Source organism: Panthera pardus, unplaced genomic scaffold (genome assembly GCF_024362965.1).
Source record: "Panthera pardus isolate Hobbes unplaced genomic scaffold, ASM2436296v1 HiC_scaffold_3, whole genome shotgun sequence".
Lineage (NCBI taxonomy): Eukaryota > Metazoa > Chordata > Mammalia > Carnivora > Felidae > Panthera > Panthera pardus.
In genome coordinates, this window is record NW_026526876.1 from 2538171 (window position 1) to 2561879 (window position 23709).

Below are 23709 nucleotides of genomic sequence, written 5' to 3' on the forward strand. Positions count from 1 at the left end.
CTGGCTTCTGCAGGACCATCTGAGGACCAGCCTTTATGGAATGTATCGGGACCAGTCTGGCTGGTCTCACGAGAGAGCGGTAGCACAGTGAGGTCGGCATTGGCCTCTGCTGCTGGTAGGTTGCACATTAGCAAATATAGCCTTTGAGGCCGGTGTATGGCCTCCAACTCTGTCACCATGGCCTACTTGTTGTGGGCCATGGACAGGCTGGTAGACCTTCCCAGGACAAGACATCCTGTCTACCTGGTTTGCCTAGTGCCCCCTCTGGTGGCCGTTGGTATGAAATACAACACTGTGTGCCCACTTCCCAGGTCATCCACATGCCTGGTCCCCAGATCTCAACTCCAGTTTCTCAATCTTGCTTCTTCTTGACCCTGACCACTCAGCAAAGCCATTCACCACCACCCACGTGTTCACGTATACCCTTAGCTCAGACCCCTCTTCTCCAGCCATTCAAAGATGGCCAGGCATGTTGCTTAAGGCTCTGTCCACCCCGCAAACAGGGTCTTGCACGGGATAGAGCTCCACCAATGCGACAGAACCACACAAGATCTTAAAGGAGGAGCAAAGTGGGGGCCTCCGGGGTCTTCCTCTCTGACACCAGCAGCAGCGGCTGTCACAAGATCAAACTCCCAGAGCAGCAGTGGATGCAGGATTAAGGCAATGCAATGATGTCCTTCCTATACCAGTTCTGCATGACCTGATTTCTGATTTTGTTCCCGGTTCTGCAGGCCTTCCCCAAATTCTTTTCCCAGTCACTTTTTTTTTTTTTTCCAAATTCCTTTTTGCTTAAATCAGCCAGAGTCGTTTCTGCTTGTGGTAGCTTACAAAAATGGCCACAGGAATTCTTCCCATAGCCGTGTTCACGTGGTTTTGCGATATGTCATTGCAAAGTCTATTTCTCCGCCCTTGAATCTGGACTTGACCAATGCGACATTAACAAATATGGTTCAGGGGCGCCCGGGTGGCTCATTCGGTTAAGGATCCCAGTTCGGCTCAGGTCATGATCTCACGGTTTGTGAGTTCGAGCCCCGCATCGGGCTCTGTGCTGACAGCTCAGAGCCTGGAGCCTGCTTCGGATTCTGTGTCTCCCTCTCTCTCTGTCCCTCCCCACTTGTGCTCTGTCTCTCAAAAATAAATAAATGTAAAACATTTTTTTTAAATAAACAAAAAAACCCCAAATATGGCTGAGTAGGGGCTTGAAGAGTGCAAGAACCCTGCAGCTTGGTGTCTCAGGTCCATGGGATACTGTGACATAAACGGGGCTGAGCTAGCCTTCCAGATGATGACCGACAGATGGCCAAATCATCCTTGCTACCCCAGCTAAAGATCAAGCAAACCTACAAACACAAGTGAGGCCATCCTGAACCACAGAGCAACAGCCATGCTGAACCAGATCAGAAGAACTACCCAACTGGACTGAAGAATTTTGAGAAGTCGTACATGTTCATTGTTTTAAGCCATTAAGTTTTAGGGTGATTTGTGACACAGCAAAAACTAACGCACACACTATTTCTAGCGAAGGAGAACCCTACCTGACACACGCCTCCGTCGTATTCGTCTCTACGTCATGTTGATTTCAATTCTCATTTGAATAAGTTTCAGTTGGTGTCCCTGTATCCATTGGTGCCCCCTCCGATCTTTTTTCCAACCTGCCAATTTAATCAGCCACACCCTCTACTTAAAACCCTTTATAGGCTGGGGGCGCCTGGGTGGCGCAGTCGGTTAAGCGTCCGACTTCAGCCAGGTCACGATCTCGCGGTCTGTGAGTTCGAGCCCCGCGTCAGGCTCTGGGCTGATGGCTCGGAGCCTGGAGCCTGTTTCCGATTCTGTGTCTCCCTCTCTCTCTGGCCCTCCCCCGTTCATGCTCTGTCTCTCTCTGTCCCAAAAATAAATAAAAAACGTTGAAAAAAAATTAAAAAAAAAAAACAAAAAAAACCAAAAAAAAAACCCTTTATAGGCTGTAAGATGACCCACCTCAACATACCGCCCCCCTTCATTTTCCACACATGCTCTGACCTGAGGTCACACAGTGATGGTGCCTGTGAGCCTACGTTCCATCATGGGATGGAGTCCCCTCCTTGCTCACATGTGCACAGACGTGCGTAAAACGGTATGCACACATAAGCAGACTCATCAGGCTCTCTTTGCATTTGGGGACGGGGTGCAAGGGAGGAAGCCTGCCTGAGATAGGTCCTGACTCAGGCACTTACCGACTGGGAGAAATCAGCAAGTTGAGTAACGTCTCTGTAGTGCAGTTTGATCACGGTGCCGGCTCTGAGGTTGACATCAGTTCATGTACGTAAGATTCTTACGACTGTGGCTGGCACATGGAATGCATATAGATCGGCCAGCAGCACGATTATCATCACAAATACTCGCTGGGTGTCTGCTATTGGCCGGGCACTGTCCTAGGGACACAATTAACAAGACAGGAAGATTCCTGGCTTTCGAAAGCTGACATTTTAGAGAGGTGAGTAGAAGAATAAATAAGTAAGAATATAAATACAATAATTTCAGGGGCGCCTGGGTAGCTCAGTCGATTAAGCATCTGACTCTTGGTTTATGCTTAGGTCCTGATCTCTTGTGGAATGCAGCCCCACGTCTGGCTCTGTGCCAACAGCATGGAATCTGCTTGGGATTCTCTCTCTCCCTCTCAAAATAGTTCCTTGAAATGTATCCGTCAGCTTCTGACATAGGAAACATCTCACAGCAGAGGGAACTCCTTCCCTAGACCCTCCATGCCTTACGTCAGACCCTTGTTCCCTAAATTCTAGGCCTTTACCCCTAAATCCGATGATAGAACAATTTGGGCCTTTGTCTTCTATATCCTGGTTGGCTGGGGGCCTGGTCTTTCGTACCTACAAAGGCCCATCCGGGGCTGATCTCACACACGAGCCTCCACTGCCTGGCTGAGATAGAGGTGAGGGGCAGAAGTCAGAGGGAGGAGGGGCACCTGTGTGGTTGTCGGTTGAGCGTCCGACTTTGGCTCAGGTCAGGATCTCACGGTTTGTGGGTTTAAGCCCCGCATCGGGCTCTGTGCTGACAGCTCGGAGCCTGGAGCCTGCTTCAGATTCTCTGTCTCCCTCACTGTTTCTCTCTCTCTCTCAAAAATAAATAAACATGCAAAAAAAAAATTGTTTTAAAGAAAAAAGAAGTCAGAGGGAAAAGTAAGGGCAGCCCCCCACCCCCACACCCCAGGACTCTCTGTCTCTCTTTTGGGGCCAGAACCAGGAAGAGATTGAGAGACTCTTTGGGGCAAGAGTTTCCTGGTCGGGGGAGGGGCAAATATGCTGAGGACTCACCTCACTGCCTCCCCTAGCAAGGGAGCTGGGCTTCTGGAAAGTACCAAGGGAGTTCTCTGAGCTTTGTCCTTGCGAGCTTGTGTACCTTCTCTGAGGTTTTCCTGGGGCTCTCAAAGGGGTCCATGACCCTTGGCAAGGTGTTACCTTACTGTCCACTCTACCAGGACTCCCTTGTCTCTCTCCCTCTCTCTCTCTCTCTCTCTCTAGGTGAAGTGGGGAACCCAGACCCATCCCAGGGCCCCCGTAGGCACCCAGGAAGCCTCATTCCTGTGCATGGGCACCCTCTGTCTGCTGGGGTCGGGACACATGGTGGAGATGGGGGGAACCTCAGCCTGGGCTGAGGGAAGGAGACAGCCATGGAAGGCCTCATGGGGGACCAGTGGGAGAGGGGGAATCTGACTCTGTCACAAGTTCCTTCTCCAAGGCCAGAGAAGGCCTGAGGTGGCCCTGCTGAGCTGTGGGCCATGGAGATTCATAGACTCACGATTTCATATGGAATTATTTGTTTTAATTTACGTGCACACATTTATTTCACATTTTAAACACATCAAGAAAATAGAGCTGAAACCTTTCAGGATCAGCCCTACAACAAGAAACTGGGGCTTGGTTTTGTGAAGTCGGCGTGCCCATGCTCCATGCTGAGAGCTGAGGCCCACAGAGAGGCTCCCTGGCATGGGTCCGGGAATGGATGCTAACTTTAGCATTTAGAACAACTCCAGACAGCTGTTTCTAGGAACAGGACCTCCAGCCCCGCCCAAGAGAGCATAGCATTGCATATTTTTAGTAGTAAAAGCAAAACTACCACCATTTATTAAATGCACACTAAGTGCCATTGCGCAAAGGGCACCTTCCCCACAAAAACTGTTTTAGCAGGTTTCTTTTTTTAATCTTTTTTTGGTAAGGTTTTATTTTTTGAGAGACAGCATGATCAGGGGAGGAGCAGAGAGAGAGGGAGACACAGAATCTGAAGCAGGCTCCAGGCCCTGAGCCGACAGCACAGAGCCTGACGTGGGGCTCGAACTCATGAACTGTGAGATCATGACCTGGGCTGAAGTTGGATGCTTAACTGACTGAGCACCCAGGCGCCCCAAGGGTTTTACATTTTTAAATGGATAGAAAAAGTAAAAAAAAAAAAAAAAAAAAAGGAGTAGGACTTGACACTCAAAAATTGCATATAAAATTTTTACTGGAACATAGCCATGTTCGCCCGTGCGCGGTCTACGGCTGCTTTTCGGCGTCCAATGGCAGGGGGCCGCTAGCTGCAAGAGACTGCTTAGCCCCCGAAGCCAGAAATACCCTTTAGTCCTGTACAGAAAGTGCGTGAACACCTGGTATCTCGGGCCGCCCTGTCCCAGATTTCCTCAGTTAGCATGTTATGGAGGAACGTATGATGTTTCTATGACCACGTGAAAGGAAACGGTGGTCTTTACAATAAGCTGCTTATGTAACAAGCATCCTGTTTCCCTGACATACACCGGTTTTCCTATCCTTTCTGAACCGACATGACTTGGTCAGCTGCCGACTTGTTAGCGAGCTAACGTCGATGTGCGCGCTCCGATCGGCTTGCCTAAGCGATGTGGTTTTTTGTTTTGTTTTTTAAGTTTATTTATGTATTTTGAGAGAGAGAGAGAGAGAGAGTCGGGAGGGGCAGCGAGAGACAGAGGAGAGAGAGAATCCCCAGCAGGCTCCGTGCTGCCAGCACAGAGCCCAACGGGGTGGGGGTGGGGGAAGGCTTGAACTAACCAACCGTGAGATCATGACCTGAGCTGAAAGCAAGAGTTGGATGCTTAACCGACCGAGCCACCCAGGAGCCCCTGTCTAAGCAATGTTGTTCCGGTGCATTCTCCGTGGAAAGAAGAGCTCGGGTCTCCAAAAAAAAAAAACAAAACCCAGATGAGAGAAAGAGTACAGCACACAAGTGGTGGGGGGGGAGGACAGAAGTGAGTCCTGCCCCGTGTCCCAGTGGTCAGTGGGGAAGATACAGCCAGGCCCTCGGGCCTCGGCCCTGGCTCTAATCCTGCTGTGACTGCCACTGATCCCGCCACCTGGTGTTTATTCAGGGCTCACCATGTGTCAGGAAAGGGTGTGAGCACTGCACGTATGATTTTGTTTAATCCTCATGATAAGCTTGAGAGGCAAGTTCTCTCACCATCTCTGCCTCACAGGCGAGGAAAGCGAGGCCTGTGTCATAGTCAGGGCATGTGGGAAGGAGACACAGAAACATGTGTCTGGGGGAGAGGACCCCAAGGCCTCGTGGGTCCATTTCCCTCTCCTGAGCTGGGTGACTCAGAACATCTGTTGGGAGCCTTGGCCTGCTCGGCCTGCGGCTCATCTGTTCTGCTGCTCCCGTCAGGCCTCTGACTGGGGACGGTGGGGAGGGGGGGGGGCGTGGATCAGGAGGAAAGGGAATTTCCTGATTTTCTACTACCCTTTCCCTCACCGTCACCTCCCTTCGTCTGTTGTATTTACGGCAAATACTTTCCCTAGTTGTGATTTGCTTCTTGGAGTTTTCCTAGACTTAAAGAACCTTGTTTAAAAAACAACACAGGGCTGGGGCGCCTGGGTGGCTCAGTGGGTTAAGCGTCCAACTCTTGATTTCAGATCAGGGTGGATTTCACGGTTGGTGAGTTCAAGCCCCGTGTCCGGCTCTGTGCTGACAGTGTGAAGCCTGCTTGAGGTTCTCTCTCTGCCCCTCCCTCCCTCCCTATCAAAAATAAACAAACTTAAAAAAAAAAAAATGACACAGGGCTGTTTTGTCTTCATAGTAAAGGGGATTAAGAAGAAAAACCTCATGCTCAAAATATTCTGGGTTTCCACTAGAAACTGTGTCTACTTTCCATTCTCACCTTAAGGCATTCCATACCAGCTCGGCTGCCCGCACCTTCTGCTCCTCATGCGGGTTCCTAAAGGAACCATCACTGGGCGTATTTCTAGAGCGTGCAATCCATTTACCCGTCATCTTTACAGAAACCCACTAGCTGGAACTGAAAAATAGCCTGTCTTCCTCCCCAGCCTCTCCTTGCGGGGAGGGGAGTGAGGGGAGCCCTGCCCCAGGGGCACAGGACCCTCATCACCGAGATGGGGAGGGCAGGACAGGAAGGTGAGAAAATGGGTTGGGGCCTTGGCGGTTTGAGACAAACAAGAGAAAACCCTGTGGGCTACGCTCCTCCTGGTGGAGGGGCTGGCGTAGTGTGAACTCCACGCTGGACGGGGCCCAGGTGAGGGCGTGGGGCCGCTTGGCCGCAGTGGGGGCAGACCAAGGAGTTCCTGGGGAAAGGGTTTCTGCTTCCATCAACAAAAGAACTGGTCCCAGGACTCGGCCAGGGCTGTGTGCGTGTCGGGGTGGGGGTGGGGTCCCCTGGACAAACCCGGATTGAGGTTTCTCCCACCTGGTGCCGCACCTGCGGTTCGAGCTCACTGGCACAGGTAAGACCAAACAGGGAAACTGCAAAGTGGGTCAATCAAATGCTCAAGTTTATTGATACGTCATAGGCGCCCTTTCACTGGGAGGTTCAAGGGTGGTTTCTGAAACCCACTGTTCTCGGGCTCCAGCCCCAGGCCCAAGAGGGGCTGCACAGAGCTGTTGACTCCACCTGTTCTCGAAATCTGCTGCCTTCTGCTAGGCAGAAGATGGGTCCAAATGGCACAGAACTCTACTTTTCCCCCCTCTTCCTGGACATCACCAGAGAGGTGTTACAAGGACGTGCGGGTGAGCAGGTTTGGGGCGCTAAGCACATCACAGGGGGAGGAGGGCTCCCCCACAGCCAGGCTCCCCAGCCCAGCAGTCCAAACCCCTGCTTCCGTCCGCCACTACCTGGCCTCAGGGCTTTTCTTTCGGAGCGGGGATTACTCTCCAAGTCTGTTTCTCCATCGGTAAAATGAGGCAAGTAAGGGTTGATATGCCGATCACATAAATGTTAGCTCGATACAAACACTTCACCGTAACTGCCAGATTGACCGAAAAGGGTAAATAAAGGATGTCTGAACGCAGCTTGCCGGGCGGGCCAGCCAGGGAAGGAGGCAAGTCCTTTCAGAAGCTGTCCGGCTAGAGCAAACGTGGTTCCAGGGAGCCCTAAATCCAGGCCTTGCCCCAAACAAACACAGGCTGTTCTCCACCCCTCCCCAAAACAACACAGCGGGGAGCCGTGGAGCGCCGCCAGTCCAACAGCGAGCTTCGCTGAGGATACGCACGTCCCCGGAACGGCTCGAACTTCGTGCTCACTAACCTGTTTCATCCGCACCCCACTCTCTGAGCTCTGCGCCCTTGCCCTCTGGACACACAGCTCTGCACGGGGCAGCTGGAGTCTGGGACCCGGGGGACCACCACGCCGAGGAGGCAGAGTGAAGCTTTCAGCAAACAAGTGCTCGGCTGGCCTCTCCTAGTGATGGAAGCAAACTCTGGGAAGGTCAGGACTGTCTCGGAGGAGGGCACGCAGCGTGGGGCGGTCCACGACCGTGCGCCAGGCAGCCTCGCCCAGGAGAGGCCCACCGCCTGTCTCCCGAGTGCAGACATCAAAGGAGCCTCTGTGCCAAGGGAAGGAGCAGGTGCGGGGCTCCAGGAAGCAGCCTCCTCGGCTCAGATCCACTCCCAGGAGGCACCCTGGGAACACACTGAACGACAAAATCCACATGGCCCGTTGAAAACTGGGCTAAGAGACCCTCCGTGAAAAGGGGGAGCCCATAGGTGAGTTCCGCTTGCAGGGGGCAGACATGCGCGCCCAGGGCCCTGGTCTGTGCGGCCTCCGCGGGGTCAGTGTGCCTGCAGCGGCGGGGACAGCAGGCTCCCGGCCCCCGTTCCTGTCTCTACCACAGTCTGGTCCCTGAATTCACACTGACCCTTCCTGTTTGGCTCTGCCCCCTCCGCAAAAGCGGAGATTTTCGGGGCTGATTGTCAGTTTCCCGGAGGGCCACGCTTTTCTAGGTGGATCGGTTCTGAGGCGGTTCCCTCTGACTCTGGTAAGGAAAACACCGTCTTGACACTCTCCCACAGGCAGTCCTCTCACAAGGGCTTTGATAAACAAGGAAGAGACGCGAGCAGGTCCCGAGAGCTTCCGTGGCTGAAGATTCACGGGTCCGGGCCCCAGAGGTGAACCGTCTCAGGGCCGCGTGGAGATGGGCACAGACGCTTCGAAAACGCACCTCTCGGTGGAGGGAGGACATCACGCTCCCCGAGCAGATCCTCGCTGTCGCCGACACCAGCAGGCAACCCTCCTGGAGCCACACACCGCACTTTATCTCAGAAAGGATTTAAGACGGTCTGTAGAGACTCCATGCGTGGGAGGTCGTCCTGCAATCACTTCTGTCACCTCAAGGCCTTCCTAGATACCTGAGTCAATGGCTTCATGTCCACTATGTCCCCGCTCAGCTTCTCCCTTGTGGCCCTGTGGAGACTGAGGAGGACCCAGCCCTGCCAGGAAGCTCCTCTCCAGGGCTCCGGCAGAAACGAGACCATTGCTGCCTCGACTGTTCCTCTGGGCGGGGATAAGGGCGCGTGGACTGTGGGAACCGTTAGGTCCAGGACAGAGGTGCCGTTATAAAGGCAAACTCTTCCAGCGGGAAGAGCTGGTTAGCAGATTCACCGAGCAGGCCTCTGTTTACATGCGTGTGCTCAGTAACTTCCCACGTTATGCCTTCAATACGGGTGTCAACCCATGGGTGTGCAGACTGGCCCATTTCTAGCGTATGAAACAGATGATACGGAATTTAAAAATACTCGTGGAAACATAAAGCATTTATTATTGCTATAATCAAGGCAAGATCTCTGAAAACAACCGGCCTTGAAAATGGAAGTAGAATCAGAACCGTTATTCATGAGTTTACAGTTTGTTCTTTGCTGTTCAGACTTCACGGTTTCACACACAGCATCTATCACAAGACGGACCTTTATTATACAAGAGGAGGAAGAATGAACTTGGAAGTCACAAAGCATGGCTTAACTACCTCACTAGTTACCTGACTTCAGACACATCACTTACTTGCTGAGAACCTGTTTCATCCTGTTTAAAGAAAAAAATAAAAAAAATAAAAAAATAAAGGACAGGGTGGAGGGGCCAGAAGGAACCCAGCCCCTTGGACGATCTACTGAGAGAACGCGGCTGATAACTACGAGAAGGTGAAGGAAACTGCTCGGTATGCTTGAAGAAATTACACAAACTAGAGTGTCCCTAATACCAGTGCTCGTCACCCCCGCAGGGAGGCGCAGGAGTCCTCATCACGTAGTCTACATGCCTGGCAGCCTGCGTTGACAGTCCCCGAGCATCGGAAATCTTGGGGCAGGACAAAGGATATGAGCGACCAAGCCTCCAAACTCACTGAGGAAGGAGCTGGCTTGACAAGCCACGTAATACGGACCCAGCTTGGCCCCAGAAACACTTTGTCACTTTTATTTTACCTCAATATACATCTGTACAGGCAATAATAAAAAGGCTATTACACAACAATTCAGTGAGTTTTACCTAGTTTCAAGAATAATGCATATGCAGTTACAAATGGGAGGTAGAAACACTGTATTAAAGACCTAAAAATACAAACATCATATAAATAAATGTTCAAATTAAGTGCTGGAATTTCATACAGATAAATAAGGTAAAAATTACATTACTTCGTCAAAGTAAAAGAAAAACCATGTTTTTGTTTGTCTTTATCAGTACGCTAAAGTTAGATTAATGCCAAAGAGCTTCTGTGCAATTTGTCAGAGTTCAGATTATATTATCTAAAAGGATAAAGATATAAGGATTAAAAGTGGAGAATGTTTATTCAAGTATTCAAGCAGGTGAGTAAAAGAAATCAAACAATACACGACGTAGGAACGGTTTCTGGAAGGATGTTAACTGCCCGCATTCTCCACGTCTAGCTATCTGGTGACTAGCTATCTGGTGAACTGCCAGGATTAACGTGAAAAATACACATTAGGCTGGAGAGAGAGCTGCCCATTTTCCTAAGAGAAAACAAACCTCATTTGCCACTAACGTCACGTAGAAACTCCACATCACTAACAAGCCTTTAGGTCGCCAACTTTGTTGTGGCCCGGCTAAAATTCTTGAGAGTCTCCCGATTGATACTCTTTCTAATACTGCCCAAATAAACCTAGCCTTTAGTAAACGTAGAGATCACAGGCGTCAATGCACATTCTGCATGCACGGTAAAAAATAAAACCAAAGGCAAACGACCAGCAACTCAAAAATACCACTGAGAAAATCTGTTACGTGTGGATGAACAGGTTAAAAAAATGCAACGGTCCACATGAACACAAGTTTTTACCGTTTAAAAGTCCACTAGACATTACATGTGAATTCTGGAAAGGGTGTGTGTATAGAATATAATCAAGTAAAATATTTTAAACGAGTCCATTGTGCCTCAGTTAGTTTTAAATTGCAAAACCCAATGCACAGTTGTTTTAATAAATTAGTGCAATACGAAAGATTTTGGAAGAGTGACATGTGTCCATATTAGATCAGATGGAAGATTTCACAATTTCTTCCAAGAGCCTTCTTTCAGCTGGTTCTTAAGCTATTTCCTCCTGAGCTGTTTAAGGATGCGTGCTCAGATTTAGACAAACCTACCCCAGATATCAAACTGCCCGGATGAGATGTAGATTTTTTTTTTTCTTTTTACTTTTATACCTCAGTAAATACATGGAATTTCACACATTGCTCTGATGAACGAGTAAAGAGCCACTCATTTTGTTCCCCTCTTAATCGTCTTTAAGAATAACTGCACTGATAGTTCTATTTCTAAGGTACGTTTATTTACCAGGTTCGAACTGAGAGCCAAGTGGAATACTCTTGCTGCTGCTTCTACAAAGAAAAGGGGAAGGGGTGTCGTCTCCGATAAGGCAGATTTCCTACAAGTATGTAGTTTTGGATTGTTCTTCCTTTGTGAAGTCACTCCTTGCTCTTTGGTAGTCACCAGGTGAGAAACTACGGTTTCCTGGAGATGGGGAACCAGAACCCGAGCTGTCATCCCAAACTTCTCTCCTCAATTCCACCACTGGTCCAGGGGCCGGACCGGCTGCCGCTCACAGGGTCGCGGTGCTACAGCAGAGTGCTGACAATCTTCTCTCAATACTAGTTTTATCTAGAAATAAAGTAAATTCAGAGCAAAAGTCATTTCTGTTTTCAAAACCAAGGGCAGAACAAATGAAAAAAAAACAAAAACAAAAACAAAAACAAAACCACTTTCCACCTACATCCTTGTCTCTGTTCTATCTTTGCCCCAAAGTGAACCATTCTGAAGATTTTTTCTTCTTTCTGCCTGATAATTGTTTAGATATAATGTCTAGCTCAGTGATGCACAGGAGCAAAATGTAGGTTAGCACGTCAAATAAAGAAAATTTAGGTTTTAATAGCTAGCTTGCTCACAACTGCACATAATTTTAGAATTGCAGTCCCCTTGAGGCTCTTCAAAATGTGGTGTGACCACATATGCTCCCAAGCCCCTCCTCAAACACCAGGGCTTATACTCCACAAATGGTATCATCATCCTGGCACTCTCTAAATCTCCACTCTGTTGTCTATACCAGATCTGGGGTACGTAGGATCTTCATAAAGTTCTTTTTTTTTTTTTTCTTTCACGATTTTTGAGAGGAGAGAGAGCACTAGTGGGGGAGGGGCAGAGAGGGGGGAGAGACAGGATCCGAAGCAGGCTCTGCGCTGAAGCCCACAGGGCTTAAAATAGTTGCATGTATTATCATTTAACAAAAACAGAGTTCTCTACATACACAAACACACATCTTCCAACACGGTAATGCGGTATAAAAATCAAAAGCCATCAATCATTACATTATAAGCACGATCTCCGTTCCTCAAACAACTCTCTCATCTTTTAGAAGCAGCAGCAGACCGCAGTAAGAATCAATGACTTGCCCAAAGTTGGAAAGCCAAGATTCAAACCCAGGCAGTACGACTCCAAACTCCAAGCTCTTCCTGCTGCACCCGTAGGAGGCAACTCAGCTGCAATCAATAACACACCACTTTCCAAGTCAACTTACATTTATGTACGTTTTCAATATCTGCAGGGTCCTGGAGGATCTTCGTTAGGCCTTCCAAAAGAAGGGCTGCCTTATGATAGCGATAAACAATATCTTCTGTCTGCTGAAACATCTCATCCAGGGCTGCAGACTGAACCTGAAGCCAAGTCAGCAAGAGCAAGGAGATTCTCAACTTTTCCACGAAAATACACATCCATCTGGGCAATGCAGCTTTAAATGATATCTAACACATTTTGACGAGATGATATAATCTACCAAACTATACAAAACTTACTCATAAGACTCATCAGATGAGCAGCGTAAAGGAGCTTCTCGATGAAAGTTACTTCGCCTTCAAACATAATCCCGTACTCAGAGAGATTCATGACTCAACATTTATACTTCTAAATTGGCTCTTCTACGGCTACACTAAAAAGTTTATTGTAAACATATACTCTGACACTAGGGCAACCTGACATTTCATTAAGGTAGATTTTGTTATAATAAGATAATTAAATGGTGGTAAAAGTCATTTAATAGCTTCCTTTAGCCAAAGAACTTTCTGGCGTAGTCGCCCATTCACTCAGGGGTGTTTACAAGTGCCAAGCGCTGCACATACCACGAAGGAGAACTCACAGTCTGGAGGGACACACAGGCCTGACAACATGGCTTGCTCATTCCACGAGACACGTGGCTGTGTAGGAGGAAGCCCCGAGATGGGACGGAACACATACCGGGCACATCTAACCGCCCCGTGGCACGCGGAGATTAGGGAAAGCCTCCAGGAAGTGGTGTGTAGGCTGAGTCATAAAGGAGTAGAGGTGATGAGAAAGGTGGGCAGGGGCTTTCCAGAAAGAGGAGACTGTAGTATTATGCACAGGTCATGACTATTTGAGAAGTCTTCTCAATGGTATTCTGATTTCCTTGTTAAAAAGTAGACGACAGGCCCAAAATGGCACCACTTAGGCCAAGTCAGTAAGCCAGGACATAATACCTCACCTGACTGCAGTTCCAATACCCCAGGTATGTAACCTCGAACCAGTCAACATGGCATTTCCTGGTCAGCACTAGGAAATTTACTGATTGACCCCTTCCTTCCCCACTTCAGTTTCCCTTAGAAGGGCAACTTTGCCTAAACAACGCATTCCTTGCTAATGGATTCCTTTCCTCTTTTTTACTACCCCCTTCTCCCTTCAAACACCTTTGTTTTATTTAGCTCAGTAAAGCTCTCCTCTACTTGCTAGATGAAATGCTGCCTGATGCATGAATCATTTCACAAAAGCCAATGAGATCTTCAATTTTACTTGGCTGAATTTTGTTCTTTAACATTCTCTTCAGTCATTAAAAGCCGGGACTGCCAGTAACCCAGTATCCTGATGTGTACTTGCCGATATCTGTTTCTTTCAAAAAATACTTGAGAGCCACTTACAATAAAACAAATAAAATGGGTACAGAAAATCCATTCTGAAAAGGACGAAGAAATAACTAAACATGGTGCTAATATCACGAAGTTTGCTGTGCAGCCGGGGCAAAAGGAGGGACTTATTCAAGTTACGCTGCTCTTGTTATCAGAAAAGGAAGAACAGCCAAACTCCTCAGGAGAGGACATTTTTCTTGGCCCCAAGTTTTAAAAATAATTTATCATATGAAGTCTCAAACCGGTATAGAGTGATGCAATGCCTATTATTCATATCAATAGTTTAGAGCAAAATAATGTATGTTCTGCTTATCAACAGTTTATACTCCAAAGTCATTTTCATTTGACTTTTGATAATGGCTTGCGGAATAAGGCCAAGGGTAACATAACCGTACAATTCAAAGTAGACATATTCTGGGGGGAGGAGGTAGATTTATTATGTTAATGTGGCAAAAATAAGATTGCTCAATAATTTTTTCCCCCACTAAACTACTTAACTAACAGTCTCTAATTTCATCACTACTTCAGAGCAACTTTTCCCCCATGAGATAGAAACAAATTATTTCCAATAGTAGACCCAAATAATTTGAAAAGCAGATTTTACTTTGTGTCTATACTTCAGTAAGGTCAGTAAGTGGAATCTGGGCACGTGGACTTTTGAGGACTGGTAAACAGAGCGGTATTTTTCCTAATGTTTTATTATGCCAGAATTTCTTAGACAGCACAAAATGCAGAAACAGATCCAGCCAAAGCGTTTAGATGCAAAGTATAAGAAGATTAGATCATGCCTAAGGTTAGCAATTTTTAGGAGGTACAATAACACTTCACCAAATGCGGTAACCAACGTTATTCAATGTGTCACCTGTGCTCATGAAGTCCAAGTCCTCCTTTAGTAAGAGGCTATCACCGTGTTTGGGACTTGGGAGCAGTCAAGGGCACAAACTCTTTTTAAAACGATAAGGTCAAGCAGGTATTCAACTCAAAAGATACTCTTAAATAATGTTAAACCGTAGAAAGGGTTACCATTTCTACAGCACAATTATAGATGAGTTTCTCTGCAGTCACGCTGCTGATTTCATCAATAAATCTCTGTTTGTCAGAGAAGAAGCGAGTCAGCTCTTCCGTAAGTTTCTTGCACATGGTGATGCAGAATTTGTATCGTTCATTCAAATTCTTGACAACTGAAAAGAAGTTGAGATGAGAATTTTATTTTTCCTCCACAAGTAAAGTCACAGTGACGTGCACCTTTCCTGCTGATTTAAGGAAAGTGACATTAAATGATCACTGAAAAAAATGACCGGGGTTGGGGTGGGTGGCTCAGTCGATTAAGCGTCCAACTTCGACCCCGGTCATGATCCCACAGTTCATGCGTTTGAACCCCACGTCGGGCTCTGTGCTGACAGCGCAGACCCTGGAGCCTGCTTCAGATTCTGTGTTTTCCACCCCCTCTCTGCCCCTCCCCCCAGTCTCAAAAATAAACATTAAAAAACAAAAAAGACCAGAAATCAGATTCTTTCATGTGTTCTCTTCCGGTTCAGAAAAGCACTTCCAACTGTCCCTGTATGAATTAAATGGCAAAAACAAAAAACAGAAAAATCAGAATCTTTCCCCAGTTAAGAATATTTAAATGTTTTTTAAAAATTATTATCTATTTATTTTGAGAGAGAGAGAGAGAGAGGGAGGGGTGGGGGGAGGGGGGAGAGAGAGAGAGAGAGAGAGAGGGAGGGAGGGAGAGAGGGAGAGGGGGAGAGAGAGAGAGGGGAGGGGAGAGGGGGAGGGAGAATCCCAAGCAGGCTCTGAGCTGTCAGCACAGAGCCTGACTTGGGGCTCGATCCCATAAACCGTGACATCATGACCTGAGCTGAAATCATGAGTCTGATGCTCAACCGACTGAGCCACCCAGGCACCCCTACGAATATTTACCAACACAGGGATTCCTCATCCCCAACTCTCAGTGCAAAGGGGAAAGGAGCAGCTCGAGGACCGTCACGCCCACCCATACCTTGTTTCACGGCCGTGGATGGGCTCAGTTTCCCGGACTTGACCTGGGCTTTGGCGAGATGCAGCGACGCGGCTAGAAGCTGTGCCGCCTTCATGTACAACACCAGCTGCTCCACCCGCCTGTGCCCAGAAGACAGCAGAGTGTTATCCTGGGACCCACATGCCAGACTCAGCTCTCTACTCGTCAGGTCACCATTAAAACAGCATTTCTAAAGGAGTATCGTTCTCCTGGATATATTTTAATGCACAAGTAACTCTGGGAGGAAGAAGGTTCATGAAAAAGATGTGTGTGTGCTTTGAATACAACAGGTCTCCTCAAAGAAAAATCAGTACGATCCCTTTATCGCCAAATACCTTCGACAGTGTAAGACACAAAGAGAAGGCAACGCTAGGGTTACAGAATCTTCAAGTCTTGGCTCATGTAGTGAGATCTCGCACAACGGAACAACTCGGGGCTCCCTTGAAGCCCTGAGATGGGATGTGATCTCGGCGTGCGACAAGGTCTCCGTCTCAGACGTGAATTTACAGAAAGCATGGAGGATCTGGAAGTGAATGGCTGGGGAGCACCTACCCCCAGTCTTTGCTTAGTTGGCTGATCTGGTCCACGACCACGCTCTCCTGGATCTGGTACAAGGAGACGGCGGATGAGACAGCGGACGCACACAGCTCCGGGTCTCCTCCCCGCGCGGCTGTCAGGTCCAGCACGCACTCGGTGAACATCAGCATCACACTGAGGTGGCGTAAGGCGTCTGTGTGTTCTCGCTGTGGCAAAGCCAATTTGTCTTAGAAACTTTCAGTGAAGAGGAGGCGTGTACTCTTTCCTGTATATAAGCCATGGCCGGCGCTAATGTTTTTCTATACTTATGAATATCAGAATGAGCAAAACAGACGAAGATTTTTAAATTTCAGAAGACTAGTAAGAAAATAAACACAGGTGAAACCAAATGTGGGTATGCGCATGTGTTTGTGTGTATGTATGAGAGCAGCCCCAAAATTAAGTGTCAAAGGAATGAGGTCACTGTGTTTTACCAGAAAAACAAAACAAAGACAAGCACAACCCCAAAACTAAACAACTAAATCAACATACTTGAGACAAAAACATGACCAAATAAGCATCAGGATTTTAAGGATATTCTTTACACTAAACCACCCTTCTTGCTAGTTTAGTAAATTCTACTGACCTAGAGTTCCAGAGATGTTTTATTTTAATTTCTGGTGAGTTTTCAGTTCACAGTCACTCCTAATACCAAAGCTCTAAATTTCTGTGAGCTGTTCACTTAAAGAGGGGAGTACAGACATAATAGCATGCTTTAAAAAATGAGCATTCTAAAAGTAATGTGGGTTTTTGTTTTTTTGTTTTTTTTTTTGAGAGGGCCCAAGTGAACCAGGGGCAGAGAGGGAGGGAGGGAGAGGGAGAGAGAGAGAGAGACAGACAGAGAGAGAGAGAGAGAGAGTCCCATGAGGGGCAGAAAGAGAGAGAAAATGAGAGAGAGAGAGAAGGAAAGGGAGAGAAGTGAGGCTCACCCAAAGCAAGGCTCGTGCTCACCCAATGCAGGGCTTGAACTCACAAACCCTGAGATCATGACTTTAGCCAAGGCTGAGCAACCCAGGCACCCTAAATTAATGTTGTTTTGAGATGTGCTTTTAGCTATAAATGTTTTTTGAAAGCTCAAATAAGACTAAGCTTCTCATTCTCCTTCTATGATGAAAAAAGGAGAATCATTTTCCTAGAAAAAGGAGAATAAACCAATTAACTTTTGAAAGTCTTTCTGCCCTCTGACAGCATATTGGACTGTACATTCCAATACACTGGAAAATGTATTAGAACACAATTTGTGTCTAATTTGATGGAAACTGAAAAAACTCTGAAAACTGCTTTCCCAATCTTAGGACTGCATTGTACATATTTTCAAAATCACGACTAGAACTACTCCAAAATCACTACTAAATTTTGCATGCAACATTTTATAACTTTTATGTGAAATATTTGATTCTCATTCATGCAAAATAAAAACGTTAGTTGGAGGTCCAGCATGGAGAGAGAATTTGTTCTCTGTCGGCCCGGAGAACTGATCATTTTAATTTGAAATGCTAGCTAAGTTAGCATTGTAATCAGGGACTGAGGACACAGTGCAGGCCACTGGGTGCTGTCCTGGAGTCGAGTCTGAGGAACTGAACTGGCACAGTCTTTGGAGTCGCAAAATTAACTTCTGTCGTTCTGAACGTGTGTTCAGCATGCTTCAGATTAGGCTGCGTTTTTCCCTGTGGAACTGGCTCCACCGAGGGAGGGTGCTGGTCTACAAATGTGAGCATTTGCTTGGCAGTGCGACTAATCTGGCATTATGCTTTATTATTTCATAAGCCTAAGTGTATTGCTTTTATCTTACGAAGAAAAGCAAGCGGTGAGAATAAAAAGTTACGGTTTCAGGACAAAGACTGTGCTTTACAAATCCCATAACTAGCAAATAAACTTCAGATTAAAAAAAAAATCTCCATGTGTCACTTCCTCTCAACCAATGCTTGTTCTGGATGAGTGTCACTGTTAACATTACTCTGAAAACACATCAGCAATGTTTTTCAAGGAGAAAAGGACAAGGTGAGTTAAAGAGAAGAAAAAGCTTCAGAGCTTTTGTGTATTCTGCCCTTTCCTCATTGCTAGAACCTTCTTCCGTGCTCTCGACATTACAGCGACACGCCACAGGGGTCTCTTCTCTACCTCCATCAGTGTCTCCTCTGGCAGTTCAGGGGCTTCAAAGGTGATGAGCCCCTCTAGGCTGGGGGGTGAAGCACCATAAGGCATGTATCTCAGGCCGGGAGCCGCCTCCGCTCCCGGAGGGGAGGAGCCCGAGCACGGCCCTGGCGGGGAGCCCACGCACGCGCGGCCGCTGGCGGAGCACAGGGAGCCTCCGGAGCCGCTGGAGCCCGCTGCAAGAGAACAGGACATGCGGCGCAGGGCCCGCAGTGAGCGCCTGCTCCCACCATCCAAGGAACAAAGGAAATGTTAAAAGAAAAGGCACCGACCCCCTGGGTTTTAGTTTTCCAAGTTCCCCTCCGTTCTTCTTTTATACGCACATTCCATAGACATCATCATGGCTCGTTTTAAACTAATCTGTGACATGCACATCTCTCCCTGTTGCTCCGTAGTCTTTACTGCAACATGCGGTCGGTGCAGAGCAGTTCACTAAATTTTTATAGGTAACGATTATCGGAAGATTGATACCATTTCTGATTTTTGTATCACAAATAACACTATAATGGAATCCAAAGCGTTTCCTTCCTCTGAAAGGCTCGTTTGTGATCAATACTCCCAAGTGCTGGTGTAAACAGGAATGGGATTTCCACAGAGCAAATGTGACCCCCGCTTTTACAGCCTTGGGGACAACCGCCTCACGGCCTCCTACGGCAGTAGCTGTGAGGCAGCGCACCGATCCCGCCAACCTTCAGCAACGCTGGGCGTCAGTCTTTTAGTGTTGGCTTAGTTAACAGGTAAAAAACGTTACTTTCTGCAAACTGTATTTTATTATTACTTAATACTTCTAATAATCCGAAGAACAAGATCGTTGGCTCTACCTCCTCTCTCATTATCTGTTTACAATCCTTTGCTTACGGATCTGCTGACATGGTGATCGGTCACTTACTCAGTGTAAGAGAACTCAGAGAACCCACGGTCCAATATAGAAGATGATGTCAAATGAGAACTCATTTCAAGTCCGATCTAAGTGCTTTCTTCATTTAGGGTATTAACGACCTACGTGTAGAGTATGGAGGATGATAAAACCAATCTATTGACCTATCTCAATGCAGACAGGATTCAGTGCAAAGACTGGGGCCCAAGGTACAAAAAAGGTAAGACTCAGGTTTCTAAAAGGACAAAGCAAAGACAAACAACCATCTACCATTTCAAAAAATGTACTAACCGTACTAAATTAAGCCTTTAATATAAGCTAAGAAGCACCATATAGGCATAGCTGCTTCATCATGGAGAAGTCACACTTCGATCGTATCGCTATAATATCACAGTTGTAAATATACAGTACTTTTATTTTATCAAGTCTCCCCCTCCCACAAATAAGGTCCCATTCATACCTTACAACCCTTTAAGGTAAAGACAATGATGATCTCCATGTCATTGGTAAAGAAACTGAAGTCCAGAGAGGTCAAGGGACTTGCTCAGTCACACCATTAAGCCATCAACAGAACACTGTGCTCCCAACACTAGCCAAAATCATAATAAGACGATGCTTCACCTGAGGTTGTTCTCGTTCGAAGGACCATATGGGTACAAGTGGGGGCCGTGGCACTGTGTGGAGGAGATCCTACAGTGAACAGGACAGCCCTGGAACTTGCTGCTGTTCCTATGGGAGGTGCCAGTACCACACCACAAGCTCCTGCGGGGGCTACGGTGAAAAGGTCACAAGATGTTACATCGTTTTGATAGTGTTTCTTTTGGGGGCTGGGATTATAGGGAGACCTGTACTTTTATATCAGGGTTTTTTTTTTCAATAAGCATTTATTACTCTTAAAATCAGAAATGCAACGTAGGTCTCCACTAATAGTGTTTTATAGTAATCTCTTCACAGCTGTGAATCTTCTTTACCCCAAAGCCTTGGATGCAGAGTCACTTCCGTGAACTTCCAGAGTATGTGACCTGCCGTCACGCCTGTTGAGGGTCATTTGAAAAAGTGGAAACCAAGTACTTAGAATAAAAATGTGAGGTAAAGCTGAAGGAAGAACAGGAGTCTCCACAGAGTAAGAGCTTGAAAAGAGGGAGAGAGTGGAGTCGAAGCACACGCCTTGGAACTGCAGCCGTGTGTCTGTCAGGGGGGTGTGAGGTGGGTCCAACGTCGGAGGGGCCTGACGGGCTTAGCGTGGGCTAAAGGAAGATGAGGAGAAAAGTCCCTCTCCACCAAACTAAGGCAAATGAACAGAAGTCATCCAAAGCTTTTTCACATCCAAGCATCTCGAAAACATTACATTTCTGAGGTCACGGGATGGAGGCAAATCACAAATTTAAAAGTAGAAACACTGAACCAGACACAGAAAAAAATTGCCATCAGTGTCCGTGATCCACAACAGAGCATGACAAACTTGAAGCATCTAATTAACAGAACAGAGAGTTCATGAAAATCTTCTAGGGAGTAAGGGAACAGTAAGTGGGAATCGATTAAATAGCACCTATTGTCACAGGAGATGTACGAAACGACACAGATACTCTCTTTCTGTAACATTGTTATGATTTTATTTTATTGGGTATACATGTATTTAAAGATAATCATGGGTATATTTTAAGGGCCAATGATCCTATTGTTTCTTAAGGGCTTATGTTTTTATTTTCAGAAAAGGAAATTTCATGATTAGAGAAATGTGCAATTTCAAATGCTGACAATAAAGTTCATGTGGAAGATGGAAAAGAAAAAGAGAATAAAAATAATCAAATATGCATTTTCTGCCTAAATATTGTTTAAGGAGAAAAACCTGTCTCACATCCACTAACTCGGACCGAAATCAGAACGTATATTCATGTAGAACTTACACAACCTATAAATTTAAATCTATTTGTGAAGGAGAACGAGACATAATATGCTCTTTCAAAAGAGCTATTTCCAAAAACGGTCCCAACAACCAGTGACTGACTTTTGGCAGAGAGCCCACAGAGCAATCACTCCCAGAAGGGGCAGTGTGTGAGGGGCATCGCAGACCTGCTCCTCGGTGACACGACCGTAACTGGTGGAAATTACTTCTCAAAAAACAACCGCTCAAAGCGGCTGCAAAATGTCCTGAGGGCATGCAGGAAATGAAACATTTATTCGAGAATATCTACCACATCTCGGTAAGAACCCGTGTCTCCACCCAGCCCCCACTCCGAGGGTGGAACCGGGGCGCGTAGATGAAATGCTAGAGCTTTACTGCCCTCACCTCGGTTCACTTGTCGAGCAGAGGTCTCGGGCCTGTAGAGAGAGGCAAGCCAAAAAGACCAGAGGCTTCCAGCCCACCCAGCACCCAGGTCACAAAGCAAGGGAGTCACTCTGAAAGAAATGGGCCAGCATCCTCATACCCAGCTCTAGAGAAGGGTGCCCAGGATTTTCCACGGTGGTGGAGACACGGAACGAAGAATTCTGAAATCCTCCCCAAGGAAATGGACTTTATTTGAAACAGATCACGAGAAAGTTCTCTGAGTGCACTGTCAAAAACAATGAAGATTTTGGTGATAAACAAATGAGGAGGCTGCTGGCTCCATGAGAGCAACAAGCTGCCAAACAGACCATCTAGAAGGTTAATAGAGAGAACCAGGGAGGGAGACAGCTAAGAAGAGCCCTCCTGTGGTCAGAACGAGGCTGAAAGAAGACTGGCTTCAAAGACTCCTTCTGCAAAAGGGCCAGGATTTAATCAGACAAGACCGGAACAATTCACATCCACCACAATTTGTCAAAAATAGAGCCCTCGGAGGGCAAGCCGCAGGGCCCACCAGTTGGCTGTGGTACCGACAGAGGGAGAGCCTGAGAGACCAAAGAAAGAGTGGAAGAGAGCCCCGTCAAAGCCACCGTCATCCCAGGGCAAGTGTACACATGGCCAAAGCTTGCTCTCCGAAGACCGACGCCAGAGGGTTCACACTACCAGGCCTACAGATTTCACGGGAAGAGTCCAGACAAGACTAAACACATTAAGCCCAAAACAACAAGCCAAAGGGTAAGGGACTGGAGGAGTCAGAATTCAGAACTGCTACAGAACTATTATATAAAATGTCTGGTTTTCAACAATAAAAATGTGATATGTGCAAATAAACAGTAAAGACTGACCACACATAGGGTGCCTGGGAAGCTCAGTCGGTTGGGCGTCCGACTTTGGCTCAGGTCATGACCTTGCGGTTTGTGGGTTTGAGCCCCACGTTGGACTCTATGCTGACAGCTCGGAGCCTGGAGCCTGCTTTGGGTTCTGTCTCCCTCTCCCTCTTTCTCTCTGTCCCTCCCCCACTCGTACTCTTTCTGTCTCTCAAAAATAAATAAACGTTAAGAAACAATTAAAAAAAAAAAAAGAGTGACCACACACATGAAGAAAAATAAACAGAAACTGCCCTTGAGAGGGCTCAAATGTCAAAATTAGCCGACTTCCGAGGAGCACTTTTAAACATCTTCAAATAACTAAAGGAAACCATACTTTAAAAAGTAAAGGAAAACTTTACACTTGTCAGAATGGCTAAAATAAAAAAAAAAAAAATGCAAGAAATAACAAGTGTTGGTGAGGACGTGGAGAAAAAGGCACCCTCACGCCCTGCTGGTGGAAATGTCAACTGGTGCAGCCACTGTGGAAAACGGTATGAAGATTCCTCAAAAAATTAAAAATACAATTACCCTATGGTCCAATAATTCCACCCCTAGGTATTTTCCCAAGCAAAATGAAAACACTCATTCAAAAAGATTTATGTGGGCCACCTGGGTGGCTTAGTTGAGTGTCCAACTTTGGCTCAGGTCATGACCTCACAGTTCGTGGGATGGAGCCCCACGTGGGGCTTTGTGCTGACAGTGCGGAAACTGCTTCAGATTCCCTGTCTCCCTCTCTCTCTGCCCCTCCCCTGTCCATGCTCACTCTCTCTCAAAGATAAATAAATATTAAAAAAAAATTTTTTTAACCAAAAAGATATATGCACCCCTATGTTTACTGTAGCATTATTTATAATAGCAAAGATATGGAAGCAACATAAGTGTCCATCAACAGATGGCTAGATAAAGACAATGGTGTGTGTGTGTGTTATCTATACAGTGGAATGCTATGCATCCATAAAAAAGGATTGGCATCTTGCCATCTGTGACAACATGGATGTACCTGGAGGGTATTTTGCCTAAATGAAACAAGTCAGACAGAGAAAGACAACACCAAATGATCTTATTCATATGTGGAACCCGAAAAACAAAACGAATAAACAAAAAGGAAGAATCAGACCTACAAATACAAAGAACAAACTGATGGTTGCCAGAGGGGGAGGGTAGGGGGAAAGGCAAAATGGGTGAAGGGGAGTGGGA

At 46.8% G+C, this 23709-nt stretch overlaps 1 protein-coding gene across 4 annotated transcripts in view; it reads right to left on the bottom strand.

Annotated features, from left to right (window-relative positions):
- Positions 1–9018: 9018 nt before the first annotated feature.
- Positions 9019–23709, bottom strand: part of ULK2 (unc-51 like autophagy activating kinase 2) — an 84387-nt gene continuing 69696 nt past the window's right edge. For 3 of the 4 annotated variants that reach the window (XM_053893314.1, XM_053893313.1, XM_053893312.1), the window contains 7 exons: positions 19939–20088; positions 18408–18616; positions 16263–16453; positions 15693–15811; positions 14714–14871; positions 12295–12430; positions 9019–11381 (listed from right to left, as the gene is read on the bottom strand). In XM_053893314.1, coding sequence (XP_053749289.1) covers positions 11323–11381; positions 12295–12430; positions 14714–14871; positions 15693–15811; positions 16263–16453; positions 18408–18616; positions 19939–20088 — 1022 coding nt within the window. In that variant the 3' untranslated portion in view covers positions 9019–11322. The remainder of the gene's footprint in view (positions 11382–12294; positions 12431–14713; positions 14872–15692; positions 15812–16262; positions 16454–18407; positions 18617–19938; positions 20089–23709) is intronic. The other variant, XM_053893315.1, reaches the window with a different exon arrangement.